General features: G+C 38.1%; 1 protein-coding gene across 7 annotated transcripts in view; it reads right to left on the reverse strand.

Annotated features, from left to right (window-relative positions):
* The window catches only part of DISC1 (DISC1 scaffold protein), a 174,547-nt gene that overhangs the window by 101,886 nt on the left and 52,238 nt on the right, over positions 1 to 20,423 (reverse strand). For all 7 annotated transcript variants that reach the window (XR_010439576.1, XM_064708525.1, XM_064708526.1 and 4 more), the window contains 3 exons: positions 19,759 to 19,909; positions 16,237 to 16,366; positions 11,729 to 11,964 (listed from right to left, as the gene is read on the reverse strand). Coding sequence is in view for 6 of the 7 variants with exons in the window: in XM_064708525.1 (XP_064564595.1) it covers positions 11,729 to 11,964; positions 16,237 to 16,366; positions 19,759 to 19,909 (517 nt within the window). In the remaining variant the exon portion in view is untranslated. The remainder of the gene's footprint in view (positions 1 to 11,728; positions 11,965 to 16,236; positions 16,367 to 19,758; positions 19,910 to 20,423) is intronic.

Here is a 20,423-nt window from a genome sequence, read left to right on the forward strand (position 1 = left end):
AAGTGCAGTTTTAGCCAGAAGAACAACAGTATATAGATGGCAACTCTAACAAATATCTTCCGTGTGCTCTTCCTCTCATCTGTTTCCTTTCCTCACAGAAAGCCCCCCTCGGGTTCATACATTTCACTGCTCTGCATAATTCACACAGCTAACAGGAAAAGAGATCAATTTTTAACCTCTTTTGAAGCAATGCATTCAAAACAGCATGGCAAACTAGGACCGAGTTGTCAAATCGGCATTGCTAACAATGATGCACAAACCCATGCGGACTTTCAGGACCAGGTGCTGAGTGGGAAAAAACATTCTCCCTATACCCAGATTTCTTTTTCATGAGTCTCTAACAAGCCACTAAAAAATAAATAAGGAATCAAATGCTGCCACTACTATGACAGCGAAACTACGGCTTTAAGATAATTTTGTGGAACTACAGTTTTAATGGAATTTTATATTAATCTGACCAATATCAATAAAGGATATCATTAGTAAGTAATTCATCTGACCCAAGCTAGTGATAGCTGGATTAACCAGAAACTCAAATCTAAAGATCCTTCTGTTACAGATAACAGCATTCACATACATAGACTCTTACAAGTGCATTTGTTTTATTTATGGCACGAATTTTCTGTTTCAAATCCTTGTTAGCCTTCAGAGTGATACCAGAGGAATTCCCTACCCCTTGCAGAGACTAGCCCTTCATACAACGCACACATAGCAATCAAAACCATGTAGGAACCAGTCATCATTACCAACTACAAACTGCTTTTAACTACATTTATTCCCAGGTTGTTTCTTCTACCACAAAGCACTGGTAGAAGAGAAGCTGTCACAGAGAAGCCCCTCACAAGCTTTCCAATTAACTGACAAGGTAATGACCCACAAGAGTAACCAGGCAGTCAATACTGATTCATTCTACCAACAAAGAGCTTCAACCGCCATGATCTATTACATGTGACTTGAACCAGAAACAGCATTTTCTTTTAAAACCACCCTGGAGCATCATATTTCATTTTAAGAGGGGTATTCTGTCTGCTTAAAAGCTGTTTTAGGTATTACTACAAGGGTAAACGACTTTAGAAAGAGCTCTTTGGAATAACACAAAATTCTTGCCTGGGAAGGCGTCCATAGTTTTGACTCATTGCTATTCTTCTCTGACAGAACAGCTAATCAAGAGTTTGACAGCTTCTCCTCACAGTCTTAGCAATCCATTATGAGGACCATTTAGAACTTACTTCTCAAATTCATTATAAGCTAACTCTATCACAGAGAAAGCAAAATTCTTGACCCAGCTGATGCAAGGACTAGAGCAAGACAGGAATTCAATTAACACAAATTTAACTGACTAAATATGAAGGAAAAGAAAGGTTTTTAACACTTGCAGAATCCACAGCAATCTATACCTCAGTATATCTTCATTCATGTAGATGGCCACACAGGCCTTTCATTTGAATGACATGCCATGGGCTTACAGACATTGGGATCCATTAGAAGGAAAGAAGAACAGGAATGTACACATGCTACGTCCCAGAGTATCGCTGTAGACAGGCTAGACTAGAACAGGAAAGCAGGAGCTGAGGGATTATGTAATTTCTGGATGACACATGAAGCAATACTTTAGCAAAGCACAGACTTTGGCTGGAGAACTGTAGGAGGGTGTGGAAATGCTGCATGCTCAGGAACTGAAGTTGATCTGGCATGTAACAACAGATTATGGGAAAAATTTTAAGATTCAAATACTTCAGGCAGTACCCTTTAAGTACCTCATTTTACTGATATTAAAGAGTTGCTACTGAATATATTTAATTGTAACAACACAGTTGGAACCTGCTGAGATGATGATGTTCATAATTGGGAATGGTGTGCAGGCAAAATAAAGGAAGACATTTCAATGCAATAGGGGACAGAAGGAAGAATAAGAATCAAGTGGTCGGGCTCCCGCATTCCTCACTCTATCACACCTTCCCACATTACCACAGAGGACATTATGTGTCACGATATAATAGATAATGCTTAAAATGCCTTTTAAAGAATCTTCTGAGAAGTTTAAATTTGCATGCAGGAATTACAGACACTGTGGAAGTGGCTTTGTTCAAAGGAAGGCTAACTAGCACAATACTGGGAAGAATGGCTGTCTCCAAAAGGAAGGCATGTTTCTGAATGTCTTTCCTTCCACTATGCTAGTATACTTCCCTTTGCATACCAAGCTATTATGTATCTACGTTTTGCTTCCTAAGAAAAAATTCAAAGAATGTAAATGGGCAAAAGGCAATTCATGCTGTTCTCCATATTCAATATGTATAAATATACACACTGCTTAAACAGAAACAGTTCCTGTATTAATAATAAAATTTTTATACAGCAACAAAAAGCACAGTCAGAATTTACTTTTGTATCCACACAACAGAACATGCCACACACAGGGTACTGATATAAAACAAATAAATCTTGTACTAAAAATTCTTATTTTTCATAGAGAAATTAGGCTGCCATCTCTGATCCCTTCCTGAACACACTGAAAGACAAGTAAAAAGTCCTTTAACAGCAAGTATTCTCCTTTACATTACTGTCACCTAAAAAATTATTATAGATCTTGTCATTACACTCTCAATCTCCACACCACAATACAGTGCTTAAGCAAAAAGCACTTTAATTTCTTTAAAACTAAGCACAAGTCAGAACAATTTAAAATTACCCATATTTGAATTTCTAATTCAAGAACAACAGCCTAGAAGCCCACGCTCAGATTGTATGCAAAAAGCATGATGGGCTGAACCCTCAATTCACATGAATATGTATTTCCTTCTAGATAAAAATCAGCAAATTTAAACAATTTACAGTTTGAATTTGGCCCAGAGTAATGAGACTGCCAGCAAACAATAAGGTTACTGTGATCATTCTCATGATCACAACTGCAGGGACCATGGCTTTTACAGCTTTATGTCTTCTAACACGATTCTTGCTCCAATTCTGAAGTCACAAGAAGCTATACTCTCTTAGAAGATAAAAATATATAAACCAAGCCCTACACTTGTAATCTTGCTTTTAACAACAAACAGAAGCTGACCTTCAAAAAAAAAAGCTTTTGCCCAGACCCTTGCAAAAAAAAAAACCAATCACAAGTGCCACTTGGGGAACCTTTGGTGTAAAAGTCTGCTACAGTCTACATCAAGGCAAAATTCCACCAAAAGTCTTCAGTATATGGACTTCACTGTGCTTTTAGGGAATAAATCCACAATATAAAACCAAATCAATCAATAGCTTCCTTGTGATTTTATAGTTCCCTCAATGGGCATATCTCAGAGAGTTTTGAAAACAGCTCATAAAAAAAGAGCTTTGAACAAAGCTATATTTAACAAGAGACATCTTTAAGCTAGACATGTACAACTAGGACTAAAGAAAAAAAAAAAAAAAAAAGAAGAAAAAATGAAGAAAAAATATACTTGTTTCCAGAGTTTTCTTGAGGAAAACCAACAGATTATTATTTACAGATACCATGGGCAGATTTTAGACCTACAGGGCATTGCTGACCCTACACTTCTTCTCAATTAGGGACATTCAGGGCTAGAATGCATTAAATGCACAAATGTAAACCATCACTTTTTGTTCTCTTTTGAAACTCTTTACCACAAAGTTTGATTCTACCTAATCAAGAAAGAAATGGGATAACAAGATTTTCATTCCATGTGATTGTCTCATAAGGCTGTCTGGGCTACACATCTGACTATCACCATACCGAGAAAGCAATTTTTCAGTCAAGCACGTAAATTCCTTTTCGTCTTTGTGCAATGATCCATGGGACTTAAAACAATGGCATTTTCACAGCAGCATATCTTTTTAATGGGAAGTAAAACCACTCTTTAAACCTCAGTCAGGGTTTTCCAAATAAACTCTTTTTTTTCTTCAATACTGCAGCCCAGAGAAAACTTCTATATGATGACAGAACTAGTTAAAAAAATATAAAAATAGAAAATTTCTGCTCAGCTGATGTGGTAAAAATCCAATTTCTTTATCTAAACCTGAAAGTGCTCTTGAGGAAAGGACTTGGACATTAAATACAAGGAGAGAAAAGTTGTGTTTAACTCGTAATAAAAATGAAATTTCTGGCAGCTGCAAGGACTAGTCACCTGAATTAGAAGTAAAATGCAAAGTCTCACCTTGGAAAACTTCCAACCTCAAAAATTAATCTGATCTGAGACAACAACTATCAAGAGATGTACTTTAAGGTACAGGAGCATCACACTTTCTGCACATTTTCAATCTACAAAGTTCTCAAAGGAATATGAATGAGAACCTGAAATTATGCACCTACCTCTGACTGAGCAGAGAGCCGGCTTTTCTTCTTTTTGAAGAAGAGCAATTTGCTCTTTTTCAAGCTATCATTTGCAGAGCAGTATTTATTCACTGCTGCTATACATCAAGGATTGCTCTAATACATGTGCTACTCCACTCAGAATTTTTCAAGAGTCAGAACTGGAAATATACTTTCTCAAAGTTTGCATAACCTCAGCTCACCAATAGGGTTTCTCACTGATTCATGGGTTGCTCAGTGACTGTATTTCCCTTTGTCAACTCTCAAAGACTTACACCTATAGGAAGTGTACTTTAAAAACTCATCATCCTGCCCAGCTCTTGCATACATAAGAACTCTAAACAGAGTTAACTCTTATTTGCTGAGTGCTGCCAGACAACAGCACCAGTTAGGAGACATGAAGAAAAATCAGGGCATTGGATGACACTTCACAATTTTTTTATAAGAATGATTAATAAAGTGCTTTCTTAAATGCCAGCAATACAAAGACAGAGGCAGAATCTCAGTATGGTTTTGGAGTTTTTACATAAAACCACTCCAGCAGAAACTATCAGTTCACAGACACCTGAAGATACTGCTGGCATCTTTAATCATCACAACAAGCTCTATTTTTATTGCCATGTATTGAGAAATCTTCTGGACCTATAAAACACCATTCAGGCAGCCAAACCAGCTGGCTGTTTCAACCAACCAAACCATTCATATGTTGCTGGGTTTCCCACCACTCTTCTGCCAGCTGATGCTGCAGGGCAGTTGAAGCAGTTGTTGCTTCAGCTGCTATCAGGAACAGGAGCATCAGAATGAGAACAAAGGGACAATCAAACAGCTATCTACAGGAGCAGTTCATCACATCCTAACTAACAGTTTCCCCAGATTTTCTGACATATCAGTATATCCCCGTTCTTCTGCTACATCTGTCTGGACTGCACAAAAACTAGAGCTTGCCCACAGCAGCTGCAATTATTCTCCTAAGAATAACATCCATTTTATTTCACTGACTGAAAGGGTCTGTCCCTGGATATAGTTGCTAGCTGTTTCTCTTCATTATATACAGACTAATTTAGTATCACACATTGATTGAGACAGCTGGTCATTTTTCCCTGAAGAGAAGTAAATCTCATTGTGCACATACCCAGAGGAATCAGCACATATGTGGCCTGGGCTTTATAGGCTGCTATGTCCCACTGGATGCTGTTCAAGCAAGCAGGAGGAACCAGATGCTCAGCAGGGAAAACCAGATTCCTCATTACACCATACACGTGAGCACTCAAGCAAGTGTTACTTATCCTTCTGCTGCGACTTTTTCCTTCTATAACACTGCTTGGAAAGACAAAATACTGCCTTTAAGATTGCTCCAAAACAATTTAGGTTGACAGCAATGGCTCTGCCCTCCACATTGGAAGACTGGCTCTTTCCTTTCCCTGCTCTGTTTTTAATCTCCCCTGTTCTTCCCAGGGAAGGCCAGTGCCTACGGTATGGGAGTAGACTTTGCAGAAGTCCTTTTCCCTCCCTCCAACGGGGGTCCCCCTCTCCTCCTCCAGTGGGATCAGAATCATTATGAACTTCTGAACCACGTCTGCACCTTCACAGAAAGCAAATTCACATCATGTGCCACAGCACAGACACTTTATGGCACACAGTTCCTCCTAGATTTACTGCCACAAGAAAGGGGAAAAAAGCCACTTGCCCATGAACTCTACCCCTAGGCAAAGAACAAAGGAATTAAATTAATCCTAGACAGACAAAATTGAGAGGAAAACACCTACCTATCCATCCATCCATCTATCTATCTGAAAGATGAACCTTCCTAATCAGTCAGTTCACTCTCTTCTTTCACCTATGACTCGTCTTAGCCTCACACAAAAGACTGTAGCCAAATACTTTGAGAAAGCAGAGATGACGGCCTTGTCAAAGACAAACCCAGGTATGGGACTACATATGAGACAGTCTTATTATCAAGGCTCAAGCTGGATCATGGCATGATAAGAAATTGGGAGTTCCTCTGGAATGGCTATTACAAAGACCCAAAGGGACTCAGGTGGGCGTTTGGGATAGTAGCTATAGAGGCAGAGGACATTAGCAGTTGAACAGCTTGCCTGGACTATCAGAAAACCCATCTGCAGTAGGTTTCCTGAAGGTGGAAGAGCAATGAGTGCCAATTGCCACCTTGACAGTGCACCACCGGAAGTATAGGACTTATTGAGATGCCGTGATCCCCATCCACAAAATGATCCGTGAGCTGGAGAGTCAAGGGGTGGTCAGCAAGACCCACTCACCCACAGTCCCATCTGGCCTGTGCACAAGTCTGACAGAGAATGGAGATTGACAGTGCACTATCGTGGCTTGAATGAAGTGACTCCACCGCTGAGCGCTGCTGTGCCGGACATGCTGGAACTCCAGCACGAGCTTGAGTCCAAGGCAGTGAGGTGATATGCCACTATAGACATTGCCAATGCATTTTTCTCCATTCCTCTGGCAGCAGAATGAAGGCCTCAGTTTGCTTTCACCTGGAGAGGCATGCAGTACACCTGGAACCGACTGCCCCAGGGGTGGAAGCACAGCCCCACCATCTGCCATGGACTGATCCAGACTGCACTGGAAAAGGGTGAGGCTCCAGAACACCTACCGTATACTGATGACATCACTGTGTGGGGAAACACAGCAATGGAAGTATTTGAGACAGGACAGAGGATCACCCAGATTCTGACAGAAGCCGGCTTCGGCACCCAGAAGAGCAAAGTCAAGGGACCTGCCTGAGAAATCCAGTTCCTGGGAGTAAAGTGGCAAGACAGATGGAGTCAGATTCCCACCGAGGTCATCAACAAGATCACCACAATGTCTACACCAACCAGCAAGAAGGAAACACAAGCTTTCCTAGGTGCCATAGGTTTTTGGAGAATGTACGTTCCTGAGTACAGCCAGATTGTGAGCCCTCTCTCTACCTAGTTACCTACAAGAAGAACACTTTCCAGTGGGGCCCTGAACAGCAGCAAGCAGTCTCTCCCAATGACAAAACACAACAGCCCGTTCTAAATCCTACTTTCCTAAGTTTGTATGTGAAACTATGTTGAAGTCTTTTTTCCAACTTTACTCAAGTAAACCAAGTTCTCTAAAAAAATTCCACCTTTTGTCTTTATCAGGCTTTGTCCTCAACTTTAGTTGCTGAATACTTGGAGTATACTCCAACAATTATGATTTACACCCCCCCTGAGTACTTGTACTTCATTTCAAATTGATCTTTCTCAAATGAACTCCAGGCATCAAAAAAGCAGAGTGAACTGGCTGCATAAATGTTCAAGTTCAGTTCCTTGCACCACTGGCCACCCTCTCATAACTAATATACATAAAAGAGAATTTCCTTATCTTCAGATGCTCCCACAGACTCACCATAGAACAAATGCCTACTAATCAAAAACTGTTCCATGTGAAGAAGAGGTGGAGCATTCTAATATTTTGAAAGGTACATAATTTAATTTCTTTCAACCAGCAATCAGTGCCCAGACAATAGTCCAGATGGAACACTGCAATTTATTTTAAGAATCGCATGCTGTAAGAACACATGCATCTGCAGATATGGATAAAACAAAGAAACTGCAAAATGAAACTAAAAATGAACTGAAGTAAAACAGATTTCCCTAGTCGGTGTTGTGAAATGGAAAGAAACAAATAAAGGAACTAACAGATATTGAAGTGAATAGGTCAAATAATTAATATGGTCTTCTTTTATAATTAGAAAATGCAAGTTACACCAGCTAAAAACACGTATTTCTGAAATGGTGTCCAGTAGCGAATATGAAAATTATATATTTGGATACTTTTTGCAATCTCCAGAAGAAAGTACCTCATGCTGAAACACTCAGGCCCATTTTCCTCTGATTTCAGTGTGTTGTCTTCAGTTAAAACATTGGCACGTGTCACAGTGCACATAACACCAGCTGCTCCCACCTTTTAAACACATCTCCACGCAAACTCATTCAAGTGAACTGAGCTTTTGCCCTGCAATTTCCCATTTTAAAATAATTATTATACCCTTTAGCTTACCAAGAGCAATTAAGCCTGTCTGGATGAGCAAAACGACCACATTCTGCAGTCTCAACCTCAGTGAGAATTCCCTGTCAAAACATTCTTGTTTGCCCATTAACCAGCAGGTTTGAACCGTGTCTTCCAACAGCCCTCAAGTAAGGTCCCAGGGTAATGCGCCTAACATTTCTTAATTCTTCAAACTCAAAGCATGCTTTAGGTATTGACAAAGGCTCTTTGTATTTAAAAAGTTCAGCACATACCAAAGATAAGGCAAAACAAAGAACACTCTTGAAAAAATAACAACACTTGACAAGAAAAATAAGCTTAGAACCAATGCTCATCCCAGTGTTGTATTTGACTTGCTCTTTTCCTCCTTCACACAGAAGGGCAATTACTTGAGCAAGTATTCTTTGTTTAATATACCCTCTCGGGTTGCTGGAAGTTTGCTTCAATATATTGAATATTTTTTTATCTTTTAGTGAGCTGCAAGCCACCAAATACAATTCATTACAGCACAGATTGTCTTAAGAGATGCTTCACACTAGCCCTGCCTGTGTTACTCCAGTGCTGAATGCAATTCATGTAGACAACAAATAATTATGCAAAAGCACGTTATAGCAGTACTCTACTGACAAGCACAATGTTGCTAGAATAAATACAGAGTATCTTGCAGCCCAACAGTGAGGGGTTTGTATTAATTCACTGCCCATTGATACTGAACTTTCTACATAATCACTGATCTCTAGCACATGTGCATGAGTAATAGCTTAATTTCTCACACAGATAGCTCTAAATTTAGAGAACTTTTTTTTCTCCTCTGCAACTATTCCTAAAATCAAATGCACATTTCCAGAAAAACCTCTTTCAGATTAACTATGCCAAGACTTTGGAATTTAAAACTAATATGTTGAACTAGCATCAACAAAGTATGTAAACCTTTCACCTAATAAACAATACTTCTTCCACAAGTACTGATTTAGAATAAGCCAATTCAAGTTGCAATCATGGAAATTCTGGAAAGACAAAGGAAAAAGAGTTTACAGCAAGGGTGGTGAAATGCAGGACGCAAAATATCCGTCTTTGAAGATATACAAAACTCGGAGAGATAGGACACTGAGCAACTTGATCTCACCAGGAAATTGTAGCCTCACTTGGAGAAGTTTAAACAAGATAATCCCCTAAATTAATGTCTAACTATATGACAATCTGGGGGATGCCCATAGGCACACAGGAATTAAACCCACACCAAATGTCTTGCTATGCACATGATGTTTTTTCATCTTACAGAAAAAGAACAGGCTGGAATCAGATATAAAATCTCTGTACCTGAGGTACGACAGACTGCACAGCTCAAAAAGGAAGCCACCCATCAGTTAAGCTCACTGTTAATCTGAATAAACTCTCACTATTAAATAAGTGCATTTATGTGTCCTGTATTTGGTTTAGCTGAGATGGAGTTCACTTTGCCCACAGCAGCCCCACAGCGCTGTGCTTTGCACTGGTGGCTGGAAAGGCACTGGTAACACACCAGTGTGGGCTGGCACAGCATCAGCACCCTCTCTCCAACATTCTGCCCTCCCACACCAGCAGTAGGCTGGGGTTCGGCAAAATCCTGGCAAAGGACATACCCAGGACATCTGACTCCCACTGACCAAAGGGATATTCCATACTACAGGATTTTTGGGATGTCTGCTGATATAAAAGCTAACAGAAGGAAGAGGAAGCAAAGCCATTCATTATTTACAGTGTTTGCCTTCCAGAGTAACCACTACATGTGCTGAAGCCCTGCTTCCTGGGAAGTGTCTCGACATCACCTGATGATGGAAAGTAGAGGATAAAACCTTTGTTTGCGTGCATGCAACATTTTGCTTTTGCTTCAGTAAACTGCTTTATCTCAACCCATGGACTGTTTTCCATCTTATATTTTCTCCCCAGGCCAGCTGAGAAGAGGGAGTGATAGACTGGCTTGGTGAGCACCTGGTGTGCAGCCAAGGTCAACACACCAGAGTCCCAAGAACAGAACTCCAGCCATGGGAATGAGAGCAGAAGCATCTCACCACTGGTGACAACAAAGTCAACCAACAGGAAAAAAAAAAAGAAAGATGTGTCATTCATTGCATCTTTTAAAAATGAACAGAAAGGAAAAAATTTTAAAATTTTCATTCCTATTATAAACTCATTTTGAATAATGAATGCCTGTTTTCTCTCAAGTGATTGTGCTATTTATGGTGCTAGTAAGAGAAAATTCCTCCTGAACCCATACTATTTAACTCATTTTTAAATAACTTCCCAGTAAGGTAAGTGCAACCCAAATATTACAGCAGCAATGAAAATAATTTGAATATTCTTTCATAAGCAAACTCAAAACTAAGAAAACTCAAATCAGTTTCTCATACTTCTTAAGATCTTTTATTCCTCAATCTCAGAAACACAGGTATAAGATATTATTAAAACAAGCTAAACTTAATGCAAGAAACTATTTCTCATAACCTAATTTAAACTTTTAAACACATGTCAAAAGAGAAGAATACCTCCTCTATAAAATGTTCTGCTGACTTAAAAAAAAACTGTATAAATTAGCACACATGAGCAGCAATTTCTCATGAATGTTAATACAACCAAACTAAATCCAATAAACATGATGGGAGATAAAAAATTGCAAGCAACATGGTTTTTGCTTTTCTGGAAGAAAAGTACATTAGGATAAACAGGAATTTTATTTTCTCTTGGTGACATGGCAGCAGTACCACTTTCAAAGTCCCATCACCAATGTCCAGTACAGTTTCAATACTTCAATTGCTTTTTTAAATAAAGATGAGGTTATTTCCAAAATACTGCCAAGAGTAGCTACTTTTCCATTTAAAGGATGCATCTACTGTTCATTTAACTGTGAGTGTCCCAAAATTATTCATGCTGCATCCTCCTCCCCACTGCCTCAAGTCCACTGTCTGAGTCCAGCACTCTGAGGAGTTTATTGCAATTATAAGTTTGTGGAAGCAAGAAGCATCTCTAATATTTACTTGAATGGTGCCTAGTACACACTTTCAGGCTGTAAGAAATATGTTTGAATTACTGCATTACCAAACTGGGGAAAGAATTCCACCAGCTAACGAGAAATACAGTGTAAGCTGATGATAGGAATTAACAGTTGATGGGGACACATGCTTTCTTCAAGTGGGTCTTCACCATCAGAGAACATTAAGTGCAAGACATTCAAATAACTAAACTCCTCTGAGGAAATACACCGATAGTAGAACTCCAACAACTCTTCTCAGAAAGTTTTAAAGCATCTAAATCCAGATAATTAGCTAGCACAATGATGAAGAAAACAACTGACAGCCAATTCAGCAGAACATACAGGAAGATATAAGACTCACATCTAAATTGGAATTTAAATACCTCTTTATTGGTCCTGGAAGATCTAAACTGAGTGGAATTCGATAGGAGGATGCTAAGGTGTCATCCACAGCCTTGCTTATTTCCTGCAGCTCCCTCAAAGAAATGCAGCCAAGTAAAGCAGCCAGTTCACAGTCCTGTGACTGAATAAGCCTATCTTGTTCTTCAATTTCTCTTCTCAGCTGTTGATCTTTTCCTTCTAATATGGCCAGTCTTGTTCGGAGATCTTCAATTTCTTTCTGCATAGAACAGAAACCAAAGTTTACTATGAATCTTATAAAAGAAACCCATTCACCCCTAAGAAAAAACAGTACAAGTGTCAGAAGTAGCATGAATTAAATATGTCCAATTCAGCAAACATTAAATGAGACATCTTCTTGCTGACACACAAAAACTCTTATTTCAGTTGTACTCAGAAACTCTAGTGCTTCCAGCAGTCTGAAACTCAACACCTCCAGCTCAGTACCACACTTCACGTTCCTCTTCCAACACCTACTCTCAGTCCTCTTCCACTTTTAAAATACATAGGTATTTCACAATCACAAGCTAAAAACTTCCACCAAAAAAACAAATGTCAGATCACCCATGGCAACAGAATCTTGTTCTACAGACTGGCAGCTAAACTCATCAAACATCTATCCTGCAGAATATCCCTGCAATGGTTTATCTGATGTTTCCAATTAGATATGAAGCACAGGATGCAAGCAGAGAATCACCTACTATCTAATCAGCCCCTCTCATAATTAACATTTCATATTAACTAAAAAGCACAAAATCCTTCCCTTGACTTAAGATGCACAGAACTTCAATATCAGTTGCACTCACTTTTCTAGAAGTGCAAATTGTGTGCATTATGGTATTGATGTTTCTTGCAAGAGCAAAATACAATTTTTAGAACCATAGAACTGTAGAATCATCAATGCTGAAAAAGAGCTCTAAGATCATTGTGCCCAACTTTGACTGAACAGCACCTTGTCAACTAAACCAGAGCACTAAGTGCTATGTCAAGCCATTCCTTGACCATTTCCAGGGATGGTGACTCTACCACCTCCCTGGGCAGCCTACTCCAAAGCCTGACCACCCTTTCAGTGAAGAAATTCTTCCTCATGTCCAATCTTATTCCCCCCGGTACAGCTTGAGGCCATTTCCTCTTTTCCTGTCAATTATTACTTGGGAGAAGAGACCAACCTGGCTACAACCTCCTCTCAGGTAGAGAGTGATAAGGTCCCCACTGAGACTCCTTTTCTCCAGGCTAAACACTCCCAGCTCCCTAAGCTGCTCCTCATCAAACTTGCGCTCCAGACCCTTCACCAGCTTCATTGCCCTTTTTTGGATGTGCTCAAGCACTTCTATGTCCTTCCTGAAGTGAGGAGGCCAAAAGTTAAAAAAAAAAAAAACTTCATTAATTTGTACATCATCCTTGCACAGGTTTTTCCTTGAAAACCCAACAGATAGCTTGCATCCAAGGAAGCAGCACTTGTTGAAGGAAACTGGGTTGCCGAGTTAAAGTTGTCATCAAACTAGCTGAACATCATGCTGGAGAATATGATTCGATTCCTACACTTCTTACTGTCTCTGTGAAACTTTGCAAGCCATTTAAACTATTATGTCCACACATCGCCACAGATTGTATGTTCATAATTTTCTATACAACCTGCAAGAGATCTCTGACATGCTATCTAGAGGCTCTCAACAGAAATCAAAGCTCAATTTCAAACTCTGATCACATTCAGTCCAACTAAAAATAAAAATGAAAAACAAAAAACCAAATCTTTAATAAGTAAAAAACTAGGCATTACAAAACTGATGTTAGAATCAACCATATGGCTTTTTATGGCAATTCATTTTTCCATTCTGCAGCTGAGCAAATGGCAGTAACACCCGAAATGGTGTTGCAGAGATAAAATTAAGTGGGTTTGAATCACTAAGATGCCATGTTGATTAATACTATAAAAGGAGCCCACTCACAAATTAATAAACTTCTATTCAAAAGAAGGTTTGAGTGGCACACAGTAAAAGGGTTCTGGGGTCAAATACCGAGTAATGAAGATAAAATAGTATTCTGAATATCTGAACAGACACTTCAGTTATGTATGAGGCAGGGATCTCAAAGGCATAATTCAATATTACAGACTCTTATAAAACATATGTACTATGCACAAATAACAGACTTTGGCATTTCTTTGCTTTTTAGAGTTTCACTTGATAACTTTAACATTAAAATAATGTTTTCAATGCAATTTGCATGAAGTTTAGTTCACAAATTTTGTTAACAAACATACTTTCAGGTTTGCTGCACTGTAACCAGCTTTCTCAAGTATCACTTAGAACAAAATATGGTCCTTGTACATTCAAAGGTTGAATAGCTCCAAAATTTCAACTTCTAATAGTCCTGCGCACTAGGTTTCCTAAATTACTTTCCTCCTTCTATGGTTTTAGACATAGCAAGAAGAGAATGGTGTAGCCCATGTTTCAACCCACAGGCATTTGTCAAGGACAGAAAGGTCAGCAGACCAAAAACATCAGTTTTGTTTCTTTCAGTCTCAAATTAGGCTTTTAGTGTGCACAAAGGACAATTCTGTCTCTGTTTTACTGGCTTGGGAATACTGCCAAAATCTTAATAGGCCCTACTTAATACAGAGACCTCCATACTCTGTGAAAATGTAGTAATTGCAATCACTGCAATAAGCAACCTACATGGGAACAGAAAGCAAGATGAACAGAATCTGGTTTTATAATCACACTTTTAGTATTGAAATGTACAACATAAATAGATACTAGAAGCACACAATCTGCATCCACAGAAAGAAAGCTGCTCTGCTCAGGAATAGTTCACAGGCATTCTTGGGAGCAGGGAAATTTTAATCAGTAAACTCGAATACTCCTGCATTCTTTTCCAGAAATGCAAAGAAGCCTTTAGCATGCTCTTGGTCAGCCTCCAGGGACAGATAAAAAGGGCCTAAAGTCTCAACATGGAGCAGCAAATGATATTCATATGACTAAACATAAGCTGGAGTTCTACTTTGCAGATTTGAGTTTAAACTGGGATTTCCAACACAACAGCTAATCAGCACTGACTGTACACCTCCAGCCTCACTTATGGACTGATGGTCTCCATGCAGTACAGATTGCAACAGAAATATTAATACATAAATTATAGATACTGCCACAGGTTTTCAAATCCCTGAATACAAATGCAGAACCAACAGAACAGAGCAGAAAAAGTAAAGTGGGGCTGAGGAAAATTTAAAAAAAATTACTTCTGATCATGCAAGATTTTGGACAGGAGCAATCCTTAGGGATTCCTGGGTGCATACAACCACCACAGATCAGCATTCCCCAGAACCTTGAATTCCCAGTAATTTTGATAAAATGCTAATAAATAGCATGCCTGTATAATGGTGTGGTTAATTTTTCCCTAGTATAACCACAGAAGAATAAAGATTCTGCTTGAGCAAGTGTAAAAATTAGCTGTTGTGGAGTCTTAAGTACAGCAGTTTTCAGTTCAATATCTTGAGGTGGCTCTTGGATGCCTAGATTTAAACAATTTTCTACATGCTTATAATGCTGAGCTACACTATTTCTCCTCTTATTGATGAAATGAACCCAAAAAATATAAAGGAGATGAATAGGATTAAAAAAATACATTTCTTCACCTAAGTACAATTTTGCAATGACTACATAAGATGTTTTTCTCTATTTCTCTGCAGGTTTTTTTATATATATAAATTTATGTGCGCACACACACAGAGACTACTATAATATTGGATCCACCAAAGGAATGAAAATATCCCAAAAAATTATTTCAAGATGAGACCACAGAAAAAAAGAAAAATTAGCTCTCTAAGGTGCCACTTTACTGAGTGTGATCACCAAGGTTTAAAAGAGATAACTAGACAGTATATTGAGATTTTTGAAGGATGGTGAAAAGAAAAAGCTAAATTTTGCTTAGAAGGCTTGCAGACTTAAAATTGGACTAATGCCATCTCGAAACATTCCATTTGCCAAACTATCACATTGTGACATCATGTGTCATTGTAATACTATTGTTAGCAAATGCTAACTGCTCCGTGATGATTCCTTCATCCTTATGAAAAGCATCAATCATCTTTCAGGAATAAAAGCTGGTAAATCATGCATTTATAGTAAATTCTAACCAGAAACGGATGAAAACTTTTTGTCTTCAAATAAAAACTTTGGAAGATCAGTGTAATATTAAAACATCAAATTATAACAAAGAGCATGCTTAAAAAGATAATGAGGAAAGTTTAAGCATGCACACAAGCCACCAAACCTTCCAGCTCTGCATTTCTGTAATGAGATTAACACAACTCCTGTGGCTGCCATCTCCAATCATCACTTAGATTATCGACTGGACTCCAGCCAAGGCTCTAATTACTACACAGAAGCAAAGTCGCTATTACAATAAATTTATTTAATTCTGTGTGACAGCTTACAAGGTTTTCCCCACACAGCACTGGCTCCTATGCACAACTTTGCAGTCCTGTTACCTGTAGTCGCTTCTTTTCTTGAAAAAGCTGGTTTCGTTTCGTGGCTGAAACCTGCGTCCTCTCCTGGGAAGTTGTTCTCAAAAATCTGAGCTCTTTTTCATGACAAAGACCATTTTCTTCACGTCTAACCCTTTGAAAAAAAACCAAAAAGAAAAACGAAAACAAAAAAACAACAGCTAAAAATTAGTGGTTTCATGAGTTTCAGTGTCTTAAGGATTAAACTGATCAGAATGCTATATATTACCTTTAGAGTCATAACACTGCACCACCAGAATGACTGCATTTCAAACAGATACAGTTAGAGAACAAGAGGGTTTTTTTCCCTTGGCATATCTTCCTTTATTATCTCAAACATTTGCACTGTTTTTACAACATGATGAAGAAAGAAAATGGAAAGCTTGTATAGCTTCAGGCTTCCCCCAGCTTTATCATATTTCAGAAATTTATCCATCACTGCCTTGAAAGAGACAAAACTAAGGCATGTAGTTTCTATCAATACAGAGAAAAATCTCTTAGACAGAAGTTTAGAAACTTGCCAAAGCCATTTTTGCAGCTTCTGTCAGCTTTTGGAGACTACATTAGAGATCATCTGGAGTGTTTGCTCCACAATGCCAAATTTTACTTCTCTCTTGCACAGCGAGTTCTTTCAAAATCACAATCAGTGGGCTTCCTCCCAGTCATCTGTGCAACCCTCAGTCGTAAATCTTTGCATGACTGGACTCCAAGGTAATCAGCACATTATGTTAAGTATCAATTCCATAATCTGCCTCTCAAAATGCACCTGCAAACAATGCAAACCCATTTTCATTTCCATGTTCCCTCCTAAGGGCACGTGCACTTGCAAAGGGCAATTGTGTTTCTGTGTCAGTCTTTAGAGACAAGTGCATGCATCTCCACATAAAGATTACAGATACATTTCAGTATCTTCTTTAAAAAATACTGCATCTCGAATGAAGCGTTTTGAGGCATGATTTCCCACTGTAATCTTGCAAAGCAAATCCATCCATGCCACATATAAAACATGCATCATAAGTCTGGCTTAAGCATGATTTATCACACAATTATGATCTCCATGCACAGGTGTTTAACAAGTGTGTAGAACAAGAGGTTTTAATCTATTCTACAGGACCATCAAAAGACACACTTGCTTTACTCCCACTCTATGGGCCGTACTGAAAAAGCAAAATAAAGCTTTAGCACTAACATAGGTATCGTTAAGCAAGATAGACATAATGACAGTGTAACTGCATTTGTGTATTAACAGCATGCACCAAAGAGAGATCACTAGTATGAGGTGCTGGGCCATCACTGTGCCTTACAGACATTACAGGTTCCTGTGGCTCCAACCAACCACACTTCCCAGCAGCTCTGAAGGCACCTTCTTCAAGCTGGAGCTGCATCATTCCTAGAGATGTACATAATAAATTTCCAAGTGGCTGGTCAAAATTTAGAAAAAATTCCATTATAAACATAGTTTATTTTCAGAACCTTGGAAGTTCCATGTGTATCTGTCTACTTGGTACTGCTGAAAGACAAACAAGATCTTTCTGATCTCACCAAACCTGACTGATTGCACAACCAAAACATCTGCTGTTCCTAAGCTAAACATAACCAAATCTGGTTCCTACCACATGACCCCAATATTCTGTATCAATATCAAATCCATTCACTTAAAAACTCATTTCATAATTTAATCAAGTAAAACAAAACTGAGGCATGAATTTCAGCTTCATATCTTAAATAAGCTGCCATACACACTTTTCTTGCAAAACTATGAGATTGCCTTGACTACAGTAATATTGCCATGATCTAGTCTTCTAAGGCTAGTCTGATCATCTTTTTAATTTTCCAGGCAAAAAAAAAAAAGTCTTCTTGGGTATACTGCTTTTGTTCCAATTAAAAATGAATACAAAAACTGAAGCCTACAAATTTTCCTTGAGGAAGAAGTTATGTTTGCCACTGTAGTATCTAAAAATACAGCTGGAACAGAAAGGAATTAAACCCCTGTACAGAAGACAAAGGGTACTCTTGTTGTATCAATGAGTCAGGCCACAGACAAAGCAACATAAAAGGCCACAAAAATCAAGCAAGCAAATAAAAGGGTGTCACAACAACAGTAGTTGAACTTAAGCTCAAAGAAAGGAGTGTGCACAAGACAGAAAAGAGAAGAGGATATCTATCTGACCCTGAAGACTGGCACTGCTCAGACCTGTGCAAAGAGAAGAGTTACAGATGTAATCACACAAAGAACAGGAACACTTTCATAAATATAACATCTATTTTATATATAAAAGCATTATATTTTATATATTATATACTTATATATTTGTATATTATATATATTTTTATATAATATATATTATATTATATATATTATATTTTTATATTATATACATTTTACAGGATAAAAATAAGCAAACTGTATCTGAGGAATGCTTTAGTGACTCAATTTCCATGACAAAGAAGACAACACTACTTCTAATGTCAAAATCATTATTACAAATTAATGCATAGACCAAACATATATTAATGAAATAATAGAGAATGGTGTATCCTAATCCTTAAGGAATGGTAAAACAGCCTCTTAAAGCCTCAGATGGTAGAAGGAAACAGCTCAGAAGGAATACAGCTTCTTATAAACCTCCCTTATTACTAGATGCTATAAATACAGACTAAAAATACCTTCCAATTCTCCAGTTTCAGAAAAAATCGTATTATCTGTACTGATTTTATCTAATTTTCAAGTCTGTCAAAAATTACACATGAAGGTATTGACTAGCACACTGCAGCCTTTATATTAACAAGCCGCCAGAAAACAAAAGGCTTCTCTTCTTTCATTTGTGTGATTGCATTTGAGAATAGCTTTCAATTCCTATGAAGCATTCTCTTCTAACAACAGTAACTAGGAGCACAGATTAAGATAGACCAAGAAATAGAGACTATTTTTTCCCTAACCTATCCCTCTTCAGCCATCTGACACATCTCACTTTCCTCCCATCTTTGAAGTTATCCCTTCAAGATGAGGTTTAGAATTTATTTTTGTGACTTTGTACAGTGCTGAGCTCAATATTGCTATCTAAGAAGTGGCACACAAAAGGAAGCTCCCAAAGATCTCTTCATATCAAAAAATAATCTGGTTTTTATTTTATATTTAAATATCCTTTCATTGCCTGAAAGGGAGCATCAGAATTAACTCCACAGGGAAGCGTTGCTCAAGCTGCGTTGCTGTTGTATGCTCAAGCTGCCGTGTCAAGGATTCAATCCCATTCCCACTCAATATCAATGAGAAACATTCCATTTAATTTGCCAGTTCATCATGATCAATGTTTCTGAGGGGAGTTCTGAAAGAATTGTAGAAAGAAAAAAAAAATGGGGGGGCAGGGTGGGATTGTCATAAACAAGCTCCATATGGACACATTAGATGGTCATTAAAACTCTTTATTATAGATATTCATAAGTGTATTCTGCATTTTGAGAAAAACAGAAGCACCATTTTACACAATAATGAATCAACAAACTTACCAATTATCAGCAGCCCAGTGCAATGTTGCCTGAACTTGGGTCATGAACCTATCCAAAAAACTGCTAACAGTGGGATGCCTTGAAGGAAGCTGAAATTTTAAAGAATTTTTCTCCTTCTCCAGTTCTTCCAGTTTCCGTCTAAATTTATCAGCTAGAAATTAAATAAAAAATAATTTTAAAAAAGTTAAACAGTGGTAAAGGATCCTGTTTTACCTGGGGGGAGGGAAATAGTCTCTCAACAAAAAGTAAAATCCACCTCTCCAATGGTTCTTCTTCCTCCTCTTTTCATAAAATCTATCTGTCTGTTCTACCCAAGGACAAATCAACAAGACTACAATGTAAAACAGCAGATAACCAAGATGCCAAGCTACTTTTTTTCTAAGACAAGGACAAAACTGCAGGCTTCCCAGAACTTTTTTAATTTCATAGGGCTCCAAAGAATTGGCTCAAAGTTATCATCCATGCTCTTCCTAGAGTAACAGATGAGAATTAAATTCTATGAAAAATGCTACTTCTCACTGCTTCAGTTTGTATTAAAACCTAGACAGCAGTTACATATTTAAGTTTCGACCTTATTAAAAATTTGTATTGTTATTAGATCAAGAAAGGAAGAATCACATATGATAAAAAGTGTACTTCAGCAGAAAATGCATGTGCAATTATAG

This window comes from Zonotrichia leucophrys, chromosome 3, assembly GCF_028769735.1.
Source record: "Zonotrichia leucophrys gambelii isolate GWCS_2022_RI chromosome 3, RI_Zleu_2.0, whole genome shotgun sequence".
NCBI lineage: Eukaryota > Metazoa > Chordata > Aves > Passeriformes > Passerellidae > Zonotrichia > Zonotrichia leucophrys.